At 38.0% G+C, this 23,785-nt stretch overlaps 1 protein-coding gene and 1 pseudogene across 1 annotated transcript; both read right to left on the reverse strand.

The window, feature by feature from the left end:
• Positions 1–324: 324 nt before the first annotated feature.
• Positions 325–1,260, reverse strand: LOC105713769 (olfactory receptor 6B1). Its single transcript, XM_012447572.3, has one exon. The coding sequence runs from the start codon at positions 1,258–1,260 to the stop codon at positions 325–327; it is 936 nt and encodes a 311-aa protein (XP_012302995.2).
• Positions 1,261–18,696: 17,436 nt separating this feature from the next.
• Positions 18,697–20,009, reverse strand: LOC105713706 (olfactory receptor-like protein OLF3; annotated as a pseudogene).
• Positions 20,010–23,785: the final 3,776 nt, after the last annotated feature.

Raw genomic sequence — 23,785 nt, forward strand, 5'->3', positions numbered from 1 at the left:
GTAAGGCAGATTCAAAAACCTCTAATTCATCCATCACCATCTCTCTTCCTACTTAACTCAGTTATAAATTTATTCACAGTCTTAGAAACCCCATTTGGGGTCACAACCATTGAGAATTACTTTCTCTAGCTCTCTAGAAGGCATATGAACTTAGAGCACTCATCGTATGCCCCAATGCAGACACCAAAGAGCCTGAGATTGATATAGATATGGTGATGTCATATTAATATGGGCAGTGTTCCAACTGAGTCATTAAAGGAGAAAGGATGGAGGAAGACATACAGGCACCCACTCAGCCCTTCCTTTCTAAGAAACTGTAATTGACTAGTCAGATATGATGGCCTGGCAATGTGCTAGTTTCTTCAGAGCTTCCTTGACCTCTCGGTTTCTTAGGCAATAAATGAAAGGGTTGAGAGCAGGAGTGACAATGGCATAGAAGATGGAAATAATTTTGTTCATGTTGAAGGCATGGATGGCTCGAGGTCGAGCATACATGAAAATAGTGGCTGAATAGAAAATGGTGACCACCACAAAGTGGGAGGCACAAGTGGAGAACGCTTTCTGCTTTCCTGTGGGCATGCGTAAGATGGTGGCCAGAATGCATCCATAGGACAAGACAGTAATAAAGAGTGGGAAGAGGAAGACGACCAGTGCCAGAATAAAGTCCACCAACTCAGCTATGGACATGTCTGTGCAGGAGAGATTAAGTACTGGAGAGATGTCACAGAAGAAGTGGTTGATGATATTGGGACCACAGAAGCTGAGGTGGGAGATGAAATAGATCTTCGCCAAGGAGATGCCAAAGCCAATGGCCCAGGAACCAAGGGCAAGGCGGAAGCAGAGCCCATGGCTCATTATGGTTGGGTAGTGGAGTGGGCGACAGATGGCCACGTACCGATCATAGGCCATGGCGGCCAGGAGCACACATTCTGTGCACATGAGTGCAATGAAGAAGTACAGTTGTGTCATACAGAGCGTGAAAGAGATGCTGTTGTTCACAGACCAAAAACTGAACAGTAACTTGGGCACAGTCACAGAGATGTACCAGGTCTCCAAGAAGGAGAGGTTGGCCAGGAAGAAGTACATAGGCTTATGCAGTGCTCGATTTTGCTGCACCAATAGGATGATGATCACGTTTTCAGCCACTGTCAGAATATAGGACCCCATGAACATCAGAAACATGGCTGCCCGCATGCTCAAGCTCCCAGGGAATCCCACCAGAATGAACTTGGTGACCCGTGTCTGGTTCTCCACTTCCATATTGGGGACACAGGGCTTATTTATCCTGGAGAGGAAAAATCATTTGATCAGACTCCATGGTCCAGCTATATTTTTCCATTCTTGTCTTCTCAGTAACAGTAATGGTTATCATTTATTAATACATATTATAGGTCAGAACATGAACGAGGTATGTGATGCGCACAACATAATTTAATTTCCACATAGCTGTGCGTGTGTGTGTGTATGTGTGTGTGTGAGAGAGAGAGAGAGAGAGAGAATATCTGTGGGCGCTGTGGCTCATGCCTGTAATCCCTGCATGAACCTGGGTGGTGGAGTTTGCAGTGAGCCGAGATCATGCCATTGCACTCCAGCCTGGGGGTCAACAGTGAGACTCCATCTCCAAAAAAAAAAAGAAAGAAGGAAGGAAGGAAGGAAAGAAAGAGAAAAAAAGAAAATTTATTTTAATGATGAAGAAATCATGTCTTGGAGAGAAATTAAGTAACTGACCAAGTTCTCGCTGGTAGCAGGGCCGGAATCACATTCAAGTCTCAGTCTAAAGCCCATGCTCTTTCTAATATCTTGCACTGTCTGACACCTTACAATTGCCAATTCCAAAAGATACTCCTGACCTTCCTGTCTAATCACCTACCCAGAGCTCTGGAAGTTCTTCTTCACAACTCCTTTATCCTTCACATGCTGTATTTTCTTCTACCATCCCTGGAGATAGAGAGTAGCTGTCATCACCTTTCTCATGAGGTACATGAGAAAGTGAGTAGTGGAGAGTTGGGCTTTTCAGTGTTAAAGATCTCCTGGACCTCATTCAAACCTAAGGTCTGCCACGGATGTGCTATAACCTTGAAATCTTACCTCTTTGAGATTCAGTTTCCTCTTTTGTAACTGTGGGTATTAATATTTATTCAGCTTATTTCATTGAGGATCAAAATCCAAATGAGTTAATGTAAATGAAATTTTATATAAACTTTATATATAAACATTAATATAAACATTATATTAATGTAAAATGAAATTTTATATAATGGCAATAATCGTGAAAGGGGCTCTTATCCCATATTAGAGCAGTAATGAAGTTAAGAATACACTAACAGGAGGAAGGGGAGGAGTTGCCATGAACTGAGCAAAGCCATGAGCGAAATAAACATGGGCCTCACTCAGGTAATTGGACGTTCTTGGGAGTGAAGGTGGGGGTCACTGAGTGGAGATTTTTAAAAATAAGAAAACAAAGAGATGGATTGTAAAATTTGAAATATTTTCTATAAAGGTTAACAAACAGAAAACAATACTAAAGTAATCAGGAAAGTTCCCTCTGACCTTTGAGAAGGTGATATTAAGGCTGGCAAAGATTCCAGGACCCCAGCCCTTTGAAGGGCTATGGTGAGGGGGAGCCGTGCTGAAGGAGGTACCACGGCTTGCTGTGATGGATGGGAAAGGAAGCAAGGAAGAGGGCAGGAAGGCAGGGCCAGAAGGTGCAGATCCCCACAGGTCATCAGGGATCTGAATCGTGGTCTAAAAGCAGTGGGAAACAATCAAAAAATGAAAGGTGAATGGGCATGATACGATTTATGCAATGGAAAGATAACTCTGTCATTGCAAAGTGGACACCTTGGAGGCAAGAGTGTGAGCTGTGAGCTATGAAACTAGGTGCAGGCTACTCAGACCAGGCAACAGTGAACTTAGACACTGTGGCTTCAGAGAGGTGGATTTAAGATACATGTTAGAAGTGGAATCTTTAACAGTAATTGGTGGGTTGGATATGGAAGTTGAGAGAATGAAAGAAATCAAGGAGAAATCTCAAATATAGGGGTTATTACCTAGAAGTGATGCCATTTACTAAGGTGTTTAGTTAGATGGCATCATTTGCTGTCTTACTGTCTTTACTGTCTACTATTACAGTTCAGAAAATCCTCTAATAATAATTTAATGAGTATTCATAGGTGCTGGGAAGTTCTTTTCATACAATATCCCATTTAATCCACAAAAGAATGCTAACTAGACATTCTTATTCTTATTTCAAAGAAGACACTGTGCTTTAGCTAGATTAAATAACATTTCCAAGTTAGACAGTGATAAAATCAGAATTGTAAAGCCCAGGTCTGACTACAAAGGCACGCCCATAACCACTAGAGTGAAACACACAGATGAAGAATATCACATTTTGGACTTACTACTATATTTTACATTTAAAATTTCTGACTATTTTAGGAAATGTTCTTTAATCTTGCTGGAATTTTATTATAAGCCGAGACTATTAGAAATGAACCCAAATTTAAAAAAGAAAGCAATATGACACAAGTACGTATTCAGTCAGGCACACAAAACAGAAATGAATGTGTAGAAATGCTTGGTAAGTGTATCAGAGAATAGATCATGATTGGATATGTTTTTAAATATAAAGTAGGGAGAGGAAAAGGCATTTTTGGCAGATGAATTGGAGTGAACAAGTGCACAGAGATCCGAAACAGCTTGAAATTTTCAGGAAAGCAACTCATAAATGCTGCGTGAGTGGGCAAATTGTGAGTGAGTGAGTGAATGAGCAGAAAAGAAATGGATGGAGGGAGAAAGAGAGAGAGAGAGAGAGAGAGAGGAGAGAGAGAGAGAGAGAGAGAGAGAGAGAGAGAGGCTCTATTGTCATGGACCAGATCATGGAATAGTGAGGCACTGAAGAATTACCCTGAAGTACAGACAATAAGTAATCACTATTTGTCAGCAGGATGACAACATCCTCTTGTTATATTCTTGTTTTTGATGTAGGAAGATGGGTTAGGATGGGACAGGGTTGCCAAACCAGAGATTCATAGACCCATTAGAAAGCACCTTCATGACAGACACTTAAAGATGCACACAAAGGGCTGGGTGCAGTGGTTCATGTCTGTAATCCCAGTGCTTTGGAAGGCAGAGGCAGGCAGACCATGAGGTCAGGAGTTCAAGACCAGCCTGGCCAACATGGTGATACCCTGTCTCTACTAAAAATACAAAAAATTAGCCGGGCATGGTGGCAGCTGCCTATAGTCACAGCTACTCGGGAGTCTGAGGCAGGAGAATCACTTGAACTTGGGAGGTGGAGGTTGCAGTGAGCTGAGACCGCGCCGTTGCACTCCAGCCTGGGTGACAGAGTGAGAATTCTGTCAGAGGAAGGAAGGAAGGAAAGGGGAAAGGAAGGAAGGAGGGAAGGAGGGAAGGAGAGAGGGAGGGAGGGAAGGAAGGAAGAAAGGAAGGGAAGAAAGACACAAAGAAGAGAAAAATATTCTAGCTTACAACAGTTGTCAAAGAAATGAAGAAAGACACAGAGAAGAGAAAAATCATTCTAGCTTATGACAGTTGTCAAAGAAACAAAGATGGACATACTTAGCTATACTTGTTCACAAGTTACTTAAGTTTTCACTTCTAGAGGAAGCTCTGCAAGACAAACAAAGAATTCCTTATTTCTCATCAACTAAATGAAGGTACATAGGGACTAATTATTGCATACTGGTATTTTTATTTTTATGTATTTACTGCAAAATATGTAGAGCCTTTTTACTTATAATAGTTTTTACTCCATTAAGCCTACTCAAACATGTTACCCCTCATAGCAGATTTTATCACTGGTCTAGAATCCAACATCTTTCTTATGCCTGCTGCTATGCACTTTTCTCCAGTTTTGTCAGGGTTCTATACATACGTAGGTTTCAAGTAATTTGAATTTGATGGGCATTTAACCTCTGCCCCTGCCAAGACAGCAGCAGTTTTTGTAGCCAGCACCACAAACAAGTTGCCAGGAAGACACAGTGGTTGCAGGACAGGAATATCAGGTCTTTGGGTCAGTGGTAAAGATCTAAAGTCTGGGATTGTAATCTGTGGCACTTATTTTTGACCCCACACCAAGAAACGTCTCAAAAGTGGCAAGGGGAGCCTGCTCCCTCAGCTCACTGCACAACTGGCTGCACTTAGATTTCAGGAGACAAGAATATCATCCAGACTGACTGCTAGGAATTGAGAGTGGGTAGAACAGAGAGGCATTAAACATTTTAGAGTTTAAATGTTGCTGTGTTGTAGAAGGCTGCGACAGGGCTGCCTGCATAGCAAGAAAGCAATGGTTTGAGAGGGAGCACTCACCTCAGCACAGCAGCCTCTGTTAGGGTGAAATGTGAAAACAAAGCCTTCGCTGATTCTAAAACAGGAAGAAGTAGAAGAAAAAGATTCAGGTATTGAATAGATGTGAGGAACCCACTTCCTAAACCTAGAAGGAGTAAATGGGTACAGATTACCCCACTGCTTTCAAGCTGAAAGCCAGGATAAGGTAACAGGAGAGCCCAAGGCACCAGGACCACATCTGCATCTGACGTGGCATCAGGCTGGCTCTTCCAGCACCCTGGTACCAGGGTGCCCATCACCTTCCTGCTGAACACAACAGTGATTTTAGGCACACTGAGCTGTGAAGACCTTTGGATTCTGAGGGCTTTATAGAATACCAAGACTTTCCCTACTTGTCTGCCAAGACCCAAGAGAAAAAAACCTTAAAAATGGCAGCTCAGTTCTCTTGTGGGATCCAAGAGAAATTTCCATTTGCCCATTGTGGCGATCTTGTTTTATATGCTACTAGTTCCATAGGGAAAAAAAAAAATCCACTTATGACCACACATTTTTTTGACAGATGAAGAGAAAAGTGTACTGCAGTTAAATCTCTATGTATAGACTTTCAAATATTCTTCAGTCTTTGGCTGACTTAAAACAGGATGATCATGTAAGTGCTCCAAATGTGATATCGATATCCAAAGGACATTGATATTACTACATTTTAGTAAAAGTTTAAATGAAAGTTTTCGTTTTAAATACTTATGTCAATTTGTTAACTAAGTAAATTTATCATGATAGGATGATTGTCATTTTGTCAACTGCCCGTGTGAACATTTGACCAATAGTTCACATTCCGGGACAAAGCTCTAGTTTACTAAAAATCACTTCTGTAGCCTGCAGAACTCTTAAGTAGCCCTCTAACAAAGAAAAGCTATCACTGTAATTTTATGAAATGAGGAATAACAAATACCTCTGGAAAAATCCCTAGTGTTTTGAAAATTAAACTCTATACTTCTAAGTCAAAGAAATCATAAAGGAAATTAGGAAAAAAAATTCAAATTGAGGAAAAAATAGAGCTTAGAGAAAAATTCTTATGTCAGAAGTGTCTCAAATCAATGAATCAGAGTTTTTACCTTACAATTTCCTTTATGATTTCTTTGACTTATTTATTAGTTAGAAGTATAGAGTTTAATTTTCATACATTTTTTTCCTCATTTCTTATTTCTAATTGAGTATCATTTTCCTTATTTCTAATTTCATATCCTTACGTTAAAAGGAACTATTCTGTATAATTTCAATTACAAATGTGTTGACATTTGTATTCTTCTGTTGCTGAGTAGAACGTTATAAAAATGTCAATTAGGTTAATTTGGTTGATGGTGTTGTTCAGATCTTCCATATATTTGCTGACTTTCTTTTTGCTTACTTGATCTATCAAATCTGGAGAAAATTATGTTAACATCTCCACTAATAATGATGGGTTTGTCTATTTATTCTTTCTGTATTTGTAGTGCTGTTATTAGATTATTAAAATTATTATATTACCTTGATAAATCAACTCCCTTATTACACAATATCCTACTTTTTCCACAATATCCTACTCCCTTATCCACAATATCCAAATTAATTCTGGTAATATGCCTTATTATGGGAATTTATTAGAAATCAATATAGTGACTCCAGACATAGTGTTGCATGGTAGATCTTCATTATCTTTTTACATTTACTCAATTTATCCTTTTATATTAAAAATGGGTTGATTGATTATAGAGAGAACATAGTTGGGTCTTTCTGTTCAATTCTACGTGTTGTTCTCTGCTTTTTAATCATTGTGTTTTAGACTATTTACCTTTACTGCTATTAGGGAATGAAGTCGTATTTAAGTGTACCATTTCACTATCGTTTTGTTTCTTTTTCTTTTGTTTTCTCTTTCTACACTCTTACCTTTTTATTAATTTATTTATTTTAATAATTTTATCTTATAACGAATGCTGGCTTATTAGTTATACCTTTGTTTAGATTTATTTAGTCGTTACTCTAAATTTTAAAACGTAATAATAATAATAATAATAATTTGAGATGGAGTTTTGTTCTTGTCGCCCGGGCTGGAGTACAACAGCACAATCTCAGCTCACTGCAGCCTCTGCCTCCCAGGTTCAAGTGATTCTTCTGTCTCAGCCTCCCAAGTAACCGGGATCACAGGTGCCCACCACCACGCCCTGCTAATTTTTTTTTTTTTTTTTTTTGTTTTGTTTTTTTGAGACGGAGTTTCGCTCTTGTTACCCAGGCTGGAGTGCAATGGCGCGATCTCGGTTCACCGCAACCTCCGCCTCCTGGGTTCAGGCAATTCTCCTGCCTCAGCCTCCTGAGTAGCTGGGATTACAGGCATGCGCCACCATGCCCAGCTAATTTTTTGTATTGTTAGTAGAGACGGGGTTTCACCGTGTTGACCAGGATGGTCTTGAATTGCTGACTGCAGGTGATCCACCCACCTCGGCCTCCCAAAGTGCTGGGATTACAAGTGTAAGCCACTGTGCCCCACCTAAAACATAAATATTTAGTCTATCATAGTTCACTTTTAAATAATATTATAGCCCATTACAACATGTAAAAGTATTACAACGGTTCACTTCCGTTTTCTCCCCTTTCATCTTTGTGCTGTTGTTGTTGGCATTTATTTCTAAGTACGGTATAAACTCCACAATACATTTGCTTTTACTCCACAGCACAGTGACTAATTTTATTTATTCAGTCAGTTATTTACGATTAATAGAAATAAATATTTTTTTACCTTCATTATTTTTGCCATCTCTGGCCCTCTTGACTTCTTTTGTAGGTTCAGATTTCTATGTGATATCACATTTTTTCTTCCTGAAGAACTTCGTTTAATGTTTCTTGCAGTGCACTCACAAGCAACAAAGTATGTCAATTTTGCTTATCTGAAAAAGTATTCCATGCTCATGTTTGAAAGAAATTCTTACTGCGTATAGATTCTCATACGCAGTAAGAATTTCTTTCAAACATGAGCATGGAACTTTTTCAGATAAACAAAAAAGATTTTTTTTTTCAGCATTTTAAGGGTTTCCTCCTTTGTCTTACACTGTGCCTCATTTCTGTTGTAATTTTGTCTCTGTATGTGTGTATAATATTTCTTTTTCGATGCACATCTTCAAGATTTTATTTTGGTATGTGAGTTTTAGTGGCTTGAATGTGGTTTTTTTTCTCTATCCTGCTTATGATTATCTGAGCTTCTTGAATCTGGGATTTCTTTCACTGATTTTGCTAAACTTTAGCCATGACATCTGAAAATATTTCATTTGCCTTGTTACTCTCCCTTCTTCTTAGACTCAAATTAAACATTTGTTTTATGCTGTTGTATAGCTTGTTCTATTTTCATCTACTCAGTCTTCTCTTTTGATTCCAGTTGGGATAATTTCTGTTTCCATAACCTCGTGTTCACTGACTTTTCCCTGTGTGATAAGTCAGTCTCAACCCCATCAAATAAATAATCGGCTTTTCATGTTGTGGTTTTTCTTTCTAGCATTTCTATTTTACTTTTTTAAAAAAAACAGTTTTGGGGCTGGCCATGGTGGCTCATGCCTATAATCCCAGCACTTTGGGAGGCTGAGGTGGGCAGATCATGAGGTCAAGAGATCGAGATCATCCTGGCCAACATGGTGAAACCCCATCTCTACTAAAAATACAAAAATTATCTGGGCATGGTTGACGCATGCCTGTAGTCCCAACTAATCCGGAGGCTGAGGCAGGAGAATCGCTTGAACCTGGGAGGTGGAGGTTGCAGTGAGCCGAGATGGCGCCACTGTACTCCAGCCTGGCGACAGAGCGAGACTCTGTCTCAAAAGACAAACAGAAAAAACAAAACAGTTTTATTGCTCTACTAAAGTTTATCATCTTCTCATGCACATTGCTCATGTTTTATGCTATATCCTAAATACAGTTATGGTAAAATACCTGTTTGATAGACAGATCCAGTCTAGATCATTCCTGGTTCTGATTCTTTTGAATGCTTTAACACTTAACAATGAGTAATTATTTTCTCGCTGCTTTTGAAACATAATTTTTATTAAATACTGGAATTTTTTGATAAAAGAACAGTAGAAACTAGGCTATAGAGTATTTATGCTTAAAAATGGGGTGCTGCCATGGAATATTATGCAGCCATCAAGAACGATGAGTTCGCGTCCTTGTAGGGACATGGATGAACCTGGAAGCCATCATTCTCAGCAAACTGACACAGTAACACAAAATCAAACACCGCATGTTCTCACTCATAGGCGGGTGTTGAACAATGGGAACACATGGACACAGGGAGGGGAGCACTACACACTGGGGTCTGTTGGGGGGAAATAGGGGAGGGACAGCGCGGGGGGAGGTTGGGGAGGGATAGCATGGGGAGAAATGCCACATATAGGTGAAGGGGAGGAAGGCAGCAAATCACACTGCCACGTATGCACCTATGCAACAATCTTGCATGTTCTTCACATGTACCCCAAAACCTAAAATGCAATAAAAAAATGGGGTGCTGGTTCTTCTATCAGACTATTTGTGTAAGTGGTTGAGATATTTTGGGTATTGTTACTATAATTAGTTTCAGTGCTCCACAGAGTTCAGATTCTTCCAGCCATGAACTATAGATGATTTGTTGAACCTAAATAGGAGATTTTAATCAGTGTTCCTGCTCTACCCAACTTTTACCAAACACAGTATTGCCTTTGTAATACACAGTATCTCCATACTTTGGCCCTTTTCCCAGAAATAGGTGCTGTTGATTTTTACTTGGTGCAAGGCTTGTGATAGGGGCAAAGATATTCCTGTTTTCCCTGATCCAGCCTCCATCCTAGTCAGGCCCTGTAAACCTGAGACTTAGGAGTTGGTGTTCCTACCTCACCTCACTAGTCATGGCAGCCAAACTCTACTTTTTATCTGTGACTGGTCATGGGTGGAAGTTTCTGCCCTTTTCCTAGCAGACTTCTGATAGAAGGGCAGGATCCCAGCGTGAATGGATTTCTGCTGCTTCTCTAAGAGTAAACTGCTTTTTACTTTTCCCTCAGTAGCAACTCACTTTTGTCTGGACAAGTGGCATGAAGGTTTTCTGACCTTTCCCCAGAGGTAAAAAAATGTTGATTTTGTTTGCAAGGCTTATGGCAGGAGCAGAGAGATTTCTGATCCTCCTTCAGGGGACAAAAGATTTTGCTTCTCTCTTGGTTCTTTAAAGATGATTTTATTTTTTTCTCTGACTACTTTAAGAAGAAAAGTTGTGTTACCTTTTGTTTGCAGCAGTGTTAGTCTGATCTACCTAGGTATGCTTCCATTGTATTTTTCCTGTTTGAGATTTGAAATACTTCATGCATCTGTATTTTGATGACTTTATTAAACTTTTAAAAATGATCAACCATTATGTCTTACAAATTTATTTTTTCCATTCTATTTATTCTTTCAGTTTGAGTCTCTAATTACATGTAGGTTAGACCTTTTCATCGTGATCCAAATATTAAACCTTTTTAACGTATGCCATAAATCATGAATGCTCTTTAAATTTTCTTCTTTTCTTATTTCTCCTCTGGATCAAGTTATTTTCTACTGACTTCTCTTCTACTTCACAAATCCCCTGCAGATCTCTCTAGTCTGCTATTGAGCCTGTTCACTTTATTTAAACAAAAGTTAAATTAAAAAACACTATTTGATTATTTCTAGTAGACTCCAGATTTTTGATAATATTCTCCAACAATATATTAATCAGTTATTTTATAGTTATGTGTGATCGTGTCAATGTCTGTATTTCTTTGGAATTGTTTTTACCATGAATCATAAAACTGAAAAATGCCTTAAGAGCAATGTTACTGAGTAACAGTAGTCAAGAGACTAAAAAAATGGGCAGAACTTATGGTAGACTCAAAGAACTGAGAGAGCAACAGCTACATGTCAGGGCTCATTAAGGAACAGACCTTTTCTCAACATCTGTATGGTCAGCAGGGATTTCTAAAGTGTTCTTCTTTAGGAGTAAGGAGAAATGACAAAAATAAAAATACTCTATCAAGTAGCCCCTAGATAATTGCCTGATTGAAGTCAAATAAATCCTTTCTTGAGGAGGACAACATGATGTAGACCCTCAAATTACCCCTACAGTTTTCCAAACACAGTGTCCAACACTCAATCAAAAATTACCTGTCATGAAAGATGAGATTCAAACACTGAAAAAGAGATTTTTTTTTCCCTAGGAAGCTCTTTAATTTTTTCAGGCCAGTATTCTTTTCATAATTCTTTACAGCTTCTGAAATCAAGATCTGCACATGTACCCTGGAACTTAAAGTATAATTTTTAAAAATCAACGTTTTGAATGTGGAACCAATAGGATTGGCTTATTATGGATTGAATATGTAATGAGGAAAAGGGAGGAAGAAGGGCATAAAAATTATGATCCCATAAATTAAGATAATAAAGAGGAATATTTTGGTGGGGGTAGTAAAAGTAGAGACTTGCTTGGATATGTGAAAATATAAATAGAGTTATCAAGCAGGCAGTTGGATACTGGAGCAGTGCTGGGTGTGTATAATTTGGGAGTCCTTAGAGTTTACAGATATTATAAAATTAGAGGAGATCAACTTAGGTATTAGTGTGCTTGGAATTGAGATTGTATTTGAATCCTGAAACATCTAACATACAGACATCTAAAAGAGAATTTGGCTTCTGCACGGGAGTCTGAGAAGTTTCTAATGAGGTAACAGGAATGCAAGGAGAATGTCGGATCAACTGTATCATATGCTGCTAGAGAGGCTGAGTGAGATGAGCACTGAAATCGACCATTTGCTTTAGCAACATGAAAAATTCTAATGATTTCTACACTAGTGATTTTGGAAGAATGGTGAGGTCAAAATCTTAGTTTAGACTGAGGAGTGATTGAAGGGGAGACCATGGAAATGAAAGGTGCAGTTAATTCCTTCAGGGAATCTCTATGTAAAGGAGCATAGTGAAATGGGACCATGTCTGTAAAGTGATGCATGATGTGGTCTATTATTTTAATTTAAAAAGGATTTATTCTCGAGTGGTAGGCATGATGTGGCCTTAAGAAGGTTCTTTTTTCCTGCAGGTGGCAAAGACATATCAAATGTGTGCTTATGGAAATGATCCAGGAGAAAATGAAAATTTGTAATTTAAATAATTCAGGCAAAGATACATTTAGGTTTTGTGGGGTAGGAAACAGATAATTTATGAGGTACCCTTTAGGAAAAAGAACATGAAACAATACACAAAGTTTGTATGAAAATAAACATTTATTTAGAGTGTAAAATAATGAATAAGCTTTACAAGGTTAAAAATACCTTAAACATCAAAATTTTATAAAAATAAAAATATTTTTATCTATTAAATGCTGACACAACTCTATAAATCTTTGCTCCCTACTGTTTTTGCTGCATATTATTTGATCATGTTTTCACAAAAATGACTTTGTAATATCCCTTTGGGGTTGATTTTGGAATCACAGGAGGTTAGTAATTTGCTCAGATGTGTAAGCCAAATGGGGATAAAACCCAAGATGAAAAAAGACCACCTGTAAAGTATGAACTTCCTGCTGAGCCTCAAATAAACAGGGTTGTGAAGCAGGAAGAAATTTTTCGGGATGGCCTCCTAGAGGGAAGTGGCTAATCAGACCTAATTAAAACTTACTTGTTGACTCTGGGCTCTATCCAAGTCTTCATCCCCTGTGGGTGGCAGCTTCATTTTGTCGTTATCACTCTGGCTTTTATTTCTTTCCTTTCAACAGAAAGAAATGTACTTTTTTTCCATAAAAGAAGTTTATTTGGAAAAGTCAGCCTCTTACACAAGGTTTTGTTCTAATATGTTCATTCTGTCAATTACTGGGATATTTTAAATGCCTTGAATATAAGAAATACTTAGTTTTCATTTTGATCCACCCCCTCTCCTATCCTGATGTAGAAGCCGTTTCTCTACTTTTCAAGTGAGTGAAAAGGGTCACACCATTTTTAGGTTTGTGTGTAGAGTAAGATGTGTCCAATAATTCTAAGTATACCACAATTTTCTTTAAGGTCTTCTCAGAATAAAGAAAAAAATACTCATTAAAACTAGGCACACTTAGCAGTTTCCCTCATAATTTTATCTTTATTGGTTTGCTTGGTGCTACATTTTTCTGGACCTCTTTAATTTGCAAAGATTGAAACTAAAAACAAAACAAAACAAAAACCCCACTAAACACACAGGGAGTATATCTCACACACAGCTCTAAGCTAGAAGCAGATATAAATGAGAACTTTGTGACTCGAAGGAGAAAACTTTGAGAAAAAAAGAAATTCCAGTAGTGTCATCACTAAACCAAGGTTTTGGGAACACCTAAGGTGAATTCAACTGATGTTTGAAATATGTTTACATTTAACTGGATGTGCTGTATTTAGTAAGAAGGCACAAATATGTAGTTTAGAAAATTTTAATACTAACCTTTACAGTGAGAAAAATAACACCAAGTGATTTCAGCAGAGGCAATAACTTATTACCATTCAAAATCTGTCTTTGAACAGGTGAGCAAAGTAGTAATTTAATGAAAACAACCCTCAAGTGCTTACTTGGTTTATCATAAGTATCCCAAGAAATGGTACCCAAGAAGTGTCGACAAATGCAATGTGGCTAGGACAGCCAAGATGCTTCCAAAGTTGTATGCTTCAAATTTTCTAAATATATAGATAGCAGAACCATATGCCAGAAAACTATTGATGCTGGAAAAATATACTCATCAGCACTTTATAAAATCTCCAACTTTCAACCAGTATTTCCATTCATAAATCTTCCAGTGACAATATCTGACAATACATCACAAATACCAAGGAAGCAAGATTACTTTTAAATTTTAAATTCAACTCAAACAAGTTATTTTACTTTTTAACACAACACTCAAAGTACATGAATTCAGCAGAATTATTTTAAAAGTTATCTGAAGATTTCTAAAGACTAAAACATAAGGCACATGTTAAAATCTTCATGACACTGTTAAAAGCTAAGATTAAAACTAAACAAAACAAAACCTACTTCCTTCCCTCATTCTTTACCATCAACCACCCTCTCCCCAAAGTATATGGCATTTTAAATTTAAGCTATTGGTAAGGAATGAAACAAAAATTCTGTCAGTGGACACCTGGTATGGTTTCCACACAAATGTCTATTATCTGCATTGAGCACCACTGGTATATTCCAGGCCAGTAGAATATTTTCAGATATCTTGGGTCATGAACTGTTCCATTTACCCTTTAGCCATATAAATACAGAGTAGACTCTCCTCTTCTTTGAGGCCTCCTTCTGTGCCTTTCTAGTTAGGGGATTCCTCTGCTTTAGTAACTTCTTCAAGCTTCTCAGTAACATCTATGCTGTTCTTCTCTCTTTCCTTTTCCTGCTCCTCCTCTGCTTTCTGTTCTTATACTGGAAGTTGATAATTGATACCTATCACCCAGCAATGAAGAGCTAGACACCTGCAATGGTTAAGCTTATGCCATATGCCCATATGTCTATTTGTAATCTCCGTATGTCATTGAGATGACCTAAAAGTGGTGGCCCCAGAAGGACGAAGTAGCATCCCACAATGGTAACCAAACCCACAGTGCTGGAAAGCCTCTGGGTCCAATGAAGTCCATCAATGTTTCAAACAATATGGAACTGAGCCATAAAGGTAAATCCAAAGGATCTCACAGAGACACAGAACTCAATATAGCTGGTGGATAAAGGTGTTAGCAAATGACACATTCCATTTACAATAATCGAAGCAGCAAATAAATACTGAACTTGAGAACTTGAGGCCTTATCCACTTTGTGGAGGCTGCAAGTCCCAGAGAAGGCCTTGCTGTATGTCAACAAAACCATAAGGGAAAGAAGAAAGTCAGACTTCTCCTGGAATGATACTGACTCTTGCCATAATTACTCAGAAAGTCCAAAGGTGTAAAGAGTCTAGAAAAATGTGAGCACATTTCCAGAGAAGTACAGCAAAAAGCCTCTCTGAGTAAATAGGGATAAGTCCAGGAATGTACTAATTGTCTGGAAGATTGATCATTTCTTCTCTTTGGGGTGTCCTCCAGTAAGATCTGTATTTGCATCACCTGCACCTTTTTTGCATCAGATTTTTCAGCTTCCTGAAGGAATTCTTTAGACCTCTTTTCCTGCCTTTGTTGGCTTGGACCTTATTGGCCACATAGGGTCTCCAGCTACACAGCAGTTTAGTAGGAAGCCCCCAAGAATTAGGAAGCTTCCTCTCCATTCATAGATACCAAAGAAAGCCTGATTGAGGAAGTCAGGGTAGAGAGCCTGCCTGCCATGGCCAGTCTGTTGGCCAATGGTCATGTCGTACAGAAACGCTTGCCAATCATGGGCAGAGCTAGGTTCAATTAAAGGAAAGCCCAAGACCTCCAATGATTCCAATACCCAAGTAAAGTTCCTGTATAATGTTACAGAGAGAAGCCACAACCAAGTCACAGCCTGGCAGACAATACCAACAATCATGACTGAACAACTGCCGAATTATTCTCCAGGATACTGCTGATGAGACCTCCACCATACATGACAGCCAGCGTGACAGAGCACATCTGTGACACTTTGCTGGAAGGTAACAGTGGCATGGAATATACCTTCCATCTCTTTGAAGAAGACCTTCCATCTCTTTGAGAAATGCTAAGAGAAGTTGATGGAAATGAAAGCTTCCACTACAACTGTCCACCCCCAACCCCTGTCTGAAGGGGTGTATCCAACTGAACTTCCAACTGCTGGTGGCATTTTAAGTGTGGAAAAATTCTGGCTTGCAACACCGAGCACAGGAGTGAGGCAGTGGCAGGGACTAGAGTGCTGCAAAACCCAGAGTGAGACTTGTGTCCTTCTCCTGCTACCTCATTGGCTGGTTCGAACACCCATGTGGCCAGTTAGTCAAGTTGCAGCTTGCCACTTTTTGTGGTTGAGCTGGAGTGGCTGCCTTATCAATTTGCAGCCTTTTTAAAAACTCAATTATCTACTTAAAAGGCGTTAGTTTGTTGCCTGTCCTGTCACAACTTAACTTGCATGCCTCCCAGCATTTTATTTTAAGCCATCTAAAGTTGTTTCTACATTTTTGTTAGAGTTTTTATAGTCATCATGAAGGGTATATGGGTAATAAATTTGTCAAATTTTTGCATATGTAAATGTATATTTCTGACACCTTTAAAAATGAATGATGGCTTAACTAGGTATGCAATTTTTATTTAACAATATGTACGCTCAGGATTCTGTAGAAAGATATTATCGTCCCTGTCATCTAATATTTCAAAGACTGATTATAGCTGTCATAGGTTGAATTCCAATCTGGCCCCCAAGAGTCTCAGTTCTTGGTGTACATGCCCTGTACAATACTCTCCCCTTCAATATGAGCAGGACTTGTGACATATGATGGGATTTCACTCCTGTGATAATGTTACAGTATATGGAAAAACAGAATTTGAAGATGTAATTAATCAGCTGAATTGGATTTACACAAAAGGGAGATTATCCTGAATGAGCCTGGGCTAATCAAGTGAGGACTTCAAAAGTGTCCAGACTTTCTTAGCCATCAGAGAGATTTGACACGACAGCGATTCTCCTGTCATTCTTGACACAGCAAGCTGCCATATAATGAGAGGAGTGGGTCATGTGTTAAGGACTTGAGAGTGGCCTCCAGGAGCTTAGAGGAGTCACCAGCTAGCAACAAGCAAGGTATTGGAAACCTCAGTCACACACATGCAAGAAAATGAATTCTTCCAAAAACTGGTGAGTTTGAGAGAGGATCCTGGGTCCCAGATGAGATCACAACCCCAGCTGACACCTTGATTTGAGCCTAGTGAGACCCTGAGCTCAGAATCCAGCTATGCTTCTCACCAGCAGGAATGTTTGATAATAAATTTGTGTTCTTTTAAGCTTATAAGTTTATTACAATTTGTTACACAGCACTAGAAAATTAATGCACTTACTTAACATTTTTCTAAGTGACTTTTCTGTTTTATTTTCTGAATCTTTCTGATCCTTTCATTATAATTGAAATTCAGTCATTTTTACCAATGTATCTATAAATATTTTTACTTTCCTTTAATTTTCAGGTATCTGGCTAGGCTCTTTCATCTAAATAGCAAATTCTTCCTTTATTTAAATGACATTTTTATTCATTAGAGTTAAAAGTAAAAAGTATTTTTTATTCAGTCTTTTCATCAGAAATACCAATTATCCATATGTTGTATCTTTTTTTTTTTTTTTGTCTGTATCGGTTTTGGATTCCAAACAACAGATTACTGTTAACATATTATTAATTTTTGCTATTTACTGCTTTAATGTCCTTTTAAAATCTGAAATAGTTTGTGTGTGTATGTCCTTACTTTACCTGTAATCCTTAGATCCGTTTGTATCTCAGTATGCTGTCCTATCACCTCATCTTTCATTAAGTAGATGTGCTTAATTTTCTTGCAAGTACTATGGTCACAAATTATTAGATCTATCAATATTTATTCTCCCTTTCCTTCTTAATATCAGAAGCTATGATTGTTTTTTAGGCACATGATTACTAACAATTACACTGTCACCTTTGAGTGACCAAGTAACTAAGTTTTAATCAGCCAGTAGAATTTATGCAGCATTTTTTGTGTGTGAGTTTTTAATAAGGTCTCTAAAGGAAGTGGGTATGCTCCTTCCTCTTTTCTTTATTTTTATTTATTTCAGCTCACTGCAACTTCTGCCTGTCGGGTTTTAAGCCATTCTCCTGTCTCAACCTCCCAAGTAGCTACTACAGGCATGCACCACCACGCCCGGCTAATTTTTGTATTTTTAATAGAGACAGAGTTTCACCATGTTGGCCAGGTTCGTCTCGAACTCCTGGCCTCAAGTGATTCCCCCACCTTGGCCTTCCAAAGTGCTGGGATTCCAGGCATGAGCCACCCCACCTGGCCTCTTCTTTATTTTTGATGGGCAGCATGTGAATGTGTTGGCTGAAATTCAAGCCATTTCTTGAACTATAAGGTAGAAGTTATATGCCTAGAATAGTATATTATAAACAGAACAAGCCTCAATTCTTACAACTTCAAGTTAGGCAGGCTTACCTTGCCTAACTCTAAATTAATGTCTATTTTATTTAAACCAGGATTTCTCCATATTTTCTGCCTCTCACAGTCTGACTCCACTGAAATAAATGCATTAATAACTTTTGCCTATCCTTATTGTTTGTTTCATGAGAAAAGCCTTTCCATCAATATCACATTAAAAGTGGCTTCCACTCTGGAAGCTAGGTACAATTTTCTTATCTAACAAAAAAGAAAACTAAGGCATATGTTATTTCAATAACTTGCCAGAGAGCACAGGTAGTGAGAGACAGAACAAGGATCAGGAGTCAGGTCTGCCTGATGAAGCTGGGGATCACTCCTGTATACATTGACACGCTGATAAAACCAAAAGTGGGCAGATGAAGCCCCCAAATCACTGAATATCTGAGAGAAGTCTACAAAGAAGCTATCTCATTGATCCCTAACATGTATATTTTCAGGTATTCGCTTACATAAAAAAATTTATTAAGCATTTGGAGGAATACTTTGTTCGAATGCAAGGATTTGACCATAATAGTCTTCTTTTAGTTTATGTGTGGGAGTCCTGTCTACAATTATCTGATCTCCTTTTTGGTTCTGACAATAGATAACAAGAGGTTCTTAGAGTCTTGACCTTTTATCTGTGTCTTTCTAAAACTTTCCGGAGAGCAGCCATAACTTCCTTATTTCTCAAGCTGTGGATCAAGGGGTTCAACATGGGTGACACCACCGCATAAAAGAGAGCAATCATCTCCTTCTCTGCCAAGGAGGCTGACTGTGGCACCAGGTGGGTGAAGATGGTAGCTCCAAAGCACATGCAAACCACAGTGAGGTGAGAGGCACAGGTCCCGAAGGCTTTGCGGCGTCTCTGAGTAGAACAAGTGTGCAAAATGGCAGCAACTATGTGAGCATAGGATAATAGGACCAGGGAACAGGGAAACATCATCACCAGAAATCCAGGGATGGCCACCATGACCTTGTTGAAGGAAATGTCTACACAGGTGAGCTGTAGCACTGCTAAGGTCTCACAGACAAAGTGATTAATAACATTGTGACACAAGGGAAGCTGGAAGGTGATGATTGTTTCTATCAGTGAATTTGAGAAGCCAGCTACCAGGCAGCCAGCCACCAGCCCCAGGCACAGCTCCCCATGCATGAGACCGTGTAATGCAGTGGGTGGCACATGGCCACGTAGTGGTCATAGGCCATGGCCCCCAGCAGGAAGAACTCAGACCCACACAATCCCAAAGAAACATAGAACTGGAGCACACAACTGTGGAATGGGATGGACTTTCGAGCTGAGATCAAGTGGGCCAGCATTTGTGGGACAATACTGTTTTGTATAACAAAAGTCCACAAATGACAGAACACTAAGGAAGAAGTACATGGGGATATGAAGCCTGCTGTCCAGTCTGATAAGAAGAAGAATGAGGGTGTTTCCTATAATAGTCACCAAATACATGACACAGGGAGGGGAGCATCACACACTGGGATCTGTAGGGGGTAACTAGGGGAGGGACAGTGGGAGGTGGGGAGTTGGGGAGGGATAACATGGGAAGAAATGCCAGATATAGGTGATGGGGAGGAAGGCAGCAAACCACATTGCCATGAATGTACCTATGCAGCAATCTTGCATGTTCTTCACATGTACCCCAAAACCTAAAATGCAATAAAATATATATTTTAAAATAAATAAAAAAATTTTATTTTGAAGTAATTTTAGCATTACAGAAAATTTTCAAAAATAGCACAGAAAATTTCCACTAATATTGACATCTTATATAACTATAAAACAAATAAAAGAACGGGAAACTATCATTGTTGCAGTTGATATTATTTTGTTGTTAGCTAAATTACAATGCTTAATCTAATTTCATCAGTTCCCCGCTCATTTCTTTTGTCTTTGCCTTTTAAAATTTAAGATGCTATCCAGGATCCCACATTGTATTTACATGTTATTTCTCTTCGGTCTCCTTCCTTCTGTAACAATTCTAGTCTTTCCTGGACTTTCATACCTTAACACTTTTGAAGAGTACTTTGCATTCCTGCAATAAAAGTAACTCGAAAATAAATAAGGACAATATTAACCACAAAGGGTCACAAAATGACTCTTGGAAATATTACATATTTTGTTTGTAGTTGTCATAAACTTTGATCAAAAACTCGTAGAACCATACACTTAAAATGGTGACTCACTGTATGTACAATATGCACCATTAAACTTGGCTTCAAGAAAGGAAGGAGATTTGCTGCATCCATCAGCGTATACCTATGTAGCAAACCTGCATGCTCTGCACATGTACCCCAGAACTTAAAGTATAATAATAAAAAATAAAAAATAACTTATAATGTTTTCACCTAAAAAAAGATGGGAAGGAAGGAGAAAAAGGACAAATAATATTATAAAAAAGCATGTAAGTACTAATTGAGTAGACATCCAAAAGACAGTCAGCAAAGTTATGAATAGATTTACGTCAATAAATTTAAAAACTTAAAAATAGAAAAATTCCTAATAAAATGTAATTCATTAAAAGCTGATGGAATATAAAAGAGCCTGAAAAATTCTCAGAAGCATTAGAGAAATGAAATACTTATTAAAAGTATTCCCACAAAGCTAGCTATATGGGTAAATTCTATCGAATTTTTACAAGGAATTGTTTCAGTCTAACATTCTTTTGAGTGAAACTATGTGATTGTGCATTTTGAAAATGTGGAGTTCTGAGGCAGTAAGTCAGGCAATAAAGGTAAGCCCATGTTTTACATGGCAATAGATATGCCCTGACATGGAACTTTTTATTCTAAAGGAAGGGATGTCTCTTTCTAGTTGGAACGAAGCCCGTGATATCATATGAGCCCAGCTGTCAGTCGTCTAGAGACAAGGGAAAGTTGGGCCAGACATTTATTTCATGTCTACATTATATAAATTTATGACAATTTATCTTAAAGCAAAATTATCATCACTTCACAAACTGCCTCTGTTTTTTGATTTCCATATGCATTAACTGTAGAATCATGTTCACTCAACTTGAAAAATTAAGAAATGTAAAAAAAGTGTAAGAGATTGTTGAAAGCCACACTGTCTCCTTCCCCTTGTGTGTCTGCTTATGACTCTTTCTTACAAATTTGACTTTCACTTAAACTCTAGCAAGACTACTTGAATAGCCCCTTAGTACTTAGTGAATGGACATAGAGAGCTCTTATACAGTACTTACATAGTACTTAAATAATAGTTGACATTTAGTATTTGTGACGGCCCTTAGCAGAATTGTATCTCCGTAAAGTGGATTGAGATAGAAATTTATTTTAAAGACTATTATTTCGTCTTATAATAAGCATCAGTAATTTTAAAGAACATAAAATACCAAGCAGGTTAAATGTTTTGTAGCCTTTCAAGTTCTCTTCTGATAATGGTTTCCTTATATTTGGAATGGGAATAATGCCAGCTCTCCCTATCTTACTACATAAAGGATAAAGGAACAAGGCTATAACCATCACAGAGGTAATGTTTATTGTGTATAAATGTACATTCTGGATTGTGGGTCCCTCTCCCCATACTTGTGTTGAAGTCCTAATCCCCACTACCTCAGAAGGTGACTGTATTTGCAGATAAGGTCTTTAAAGCAGTAATTAAGCTGAAATGAGGCTACTGGAGTAGACTCTGATCTAGCATGACACATGTCCTTATAAGAGGAGGTTAGGACACAGACACACACGGGGGAGACACCTACAAGGCAAGGAGAGGCCCTCAGAAGAAATCAACCTTACCAACACCTTTATCACAGACTTCTAACCTCTAGAGCGGTGAGAAAACAAATTTTTGTTGTTTGAGCCACCTACACTATGGTACTTTGCTATGGCACTTCTTACAGTAAATTAATAAAATAAAGAAATAAGATGACAGATAAAAATACACTTTGTAAATTAAAGCTATTCAAGTGTTAAGTTATATTATTCAAATTAACAATAATAAAAGTAATGTCGATATGCATGTCTCTATGTGCTGATTTTTCTCTTAAAAATGTTTTTTTTTTTAATTTTTACAGTTACAGGTTTTTATTTTTAGGAATAAAACTCAAAATAAAAAGAATGTATTTAAAAAATAAATAAATAATGGCAAACTCTTTACAGTAACCTCATCTGCTATATTCGTCTTCATTGGAAAACAAGAATCACTAACTGTGCAGCACCATAGCTGTGTGGAGGTGTTTCTCACTTAGTCCTGTTCCACTTTTCAGAGGAAGTAAAAGATCTCTGAAGGGGAGTTGGTTTAGGAAGTCCTGGAAGTAAAAGATTTTCCTATAAGATCTATTTGCCCACCGTTTGTAATAACAACATTTTTAGGAGCAGCATGGGACAATGGTTCTGAATATAGCATCTCTAGCTCCAGACAGCCTGAGTTCCAACTAGGAAAAGTAAAAGGACCTTGGAAATTAGTCTGAGTACTCAGACATGTTTTCTGTTATGTGTCACAGTATGAAAAATACTTCTGAAATCCAAACACAAATTTACTTTGACCAGGCTTTAAAAACCCAAGAAAAGATTCCTGTTTCTAGTCAAGATGGAAAAACAGGCATTTAATTTACTATCCCACCAGAAACAACTAAAGTTCAGGACAAAACGTATGAAAAAACAATTTTTAAGACATTGAATATCAGATGATGACGCGTGATCCCTGAGATAAGGGAAAGAAATACCATGTCAACATGAATCAAAAGAAAGTAGAAGTTTCTATATCAGTATCAATCACAGTAAATTTCAGAGAAAAAAAATAAAGAAAAGCATTTTGTAATGATAAAAGATATAATTCATGAAGGATGCAGAGCAATGAAATATTTACATAATTAACAGATATTCAAAAAACATGAAGCAAAAACTGACAAAAATGTAGGAAGACAAACAAATTTACAATTATAGTCAGAGATTTCAATACCTCTCTCTCAATAATTGGTACAGCAAGTAGAAAGAAGGGAAAAATCAGTAAGGAAACACAAAACTTGAACAACACTATCAACCTTGACCTAATTGACAATTATAGAATACCATCATGCCTCACTTAACAATATGGAGACATTCTGAAATTTGTGTCCTTAGATGATTTTACCATTGTATCACACAAACGTAGATGGTATAGGCTACTACACACCAAGGGTGTATGGTATAGCCTATTGCTCCTAGGCTACAAACCTGCAGAGCATGTTACTGTACTGAATAATGTAGGTGATTATAACACAATGGTAAGCATTTGTGTATCTAAACATATGAAAATAGGAAGGTGCAGTAAAAATACAGCATGAAAGATTTTAAAAATGGTACACCTTATAGGGCATCTGTCATGAATGGAGCTTGCAGTACTGGAAGTTGCTCTGGGTGAGTTAGTGAGTGAGTGGTAAGTGACTGTACTCACTACTGTA

Source organism: Aotus nancymaae, unplaced genomic scaffold (assembly GCF_030222135.1).
Source record: "Aotus nancymaae isolate 86718 unplaced genomic scaffold, 86718_ANA_hifiasm-v0.15.2.pri h1tg000002l, whole genome shotgun sequence".
In the NCBI taxonomy this organism is placed as follows: domain Eukaryota; kingdom Metazoa; phylum Chordata; class Mammalia; order Primates; family Aotidae; genus Aotus; species Aotus nancymaae.

What these genes read in the sequence shown, in the direction of transcription:
- LOC105713769 (XM_012447572.3), bottom strand. Translation starts at nt 1,260, where the DNA reads ATGGAAGTGGAGAACCAGACACGGGTCACCAAGTTCATTCTGGTGGGA.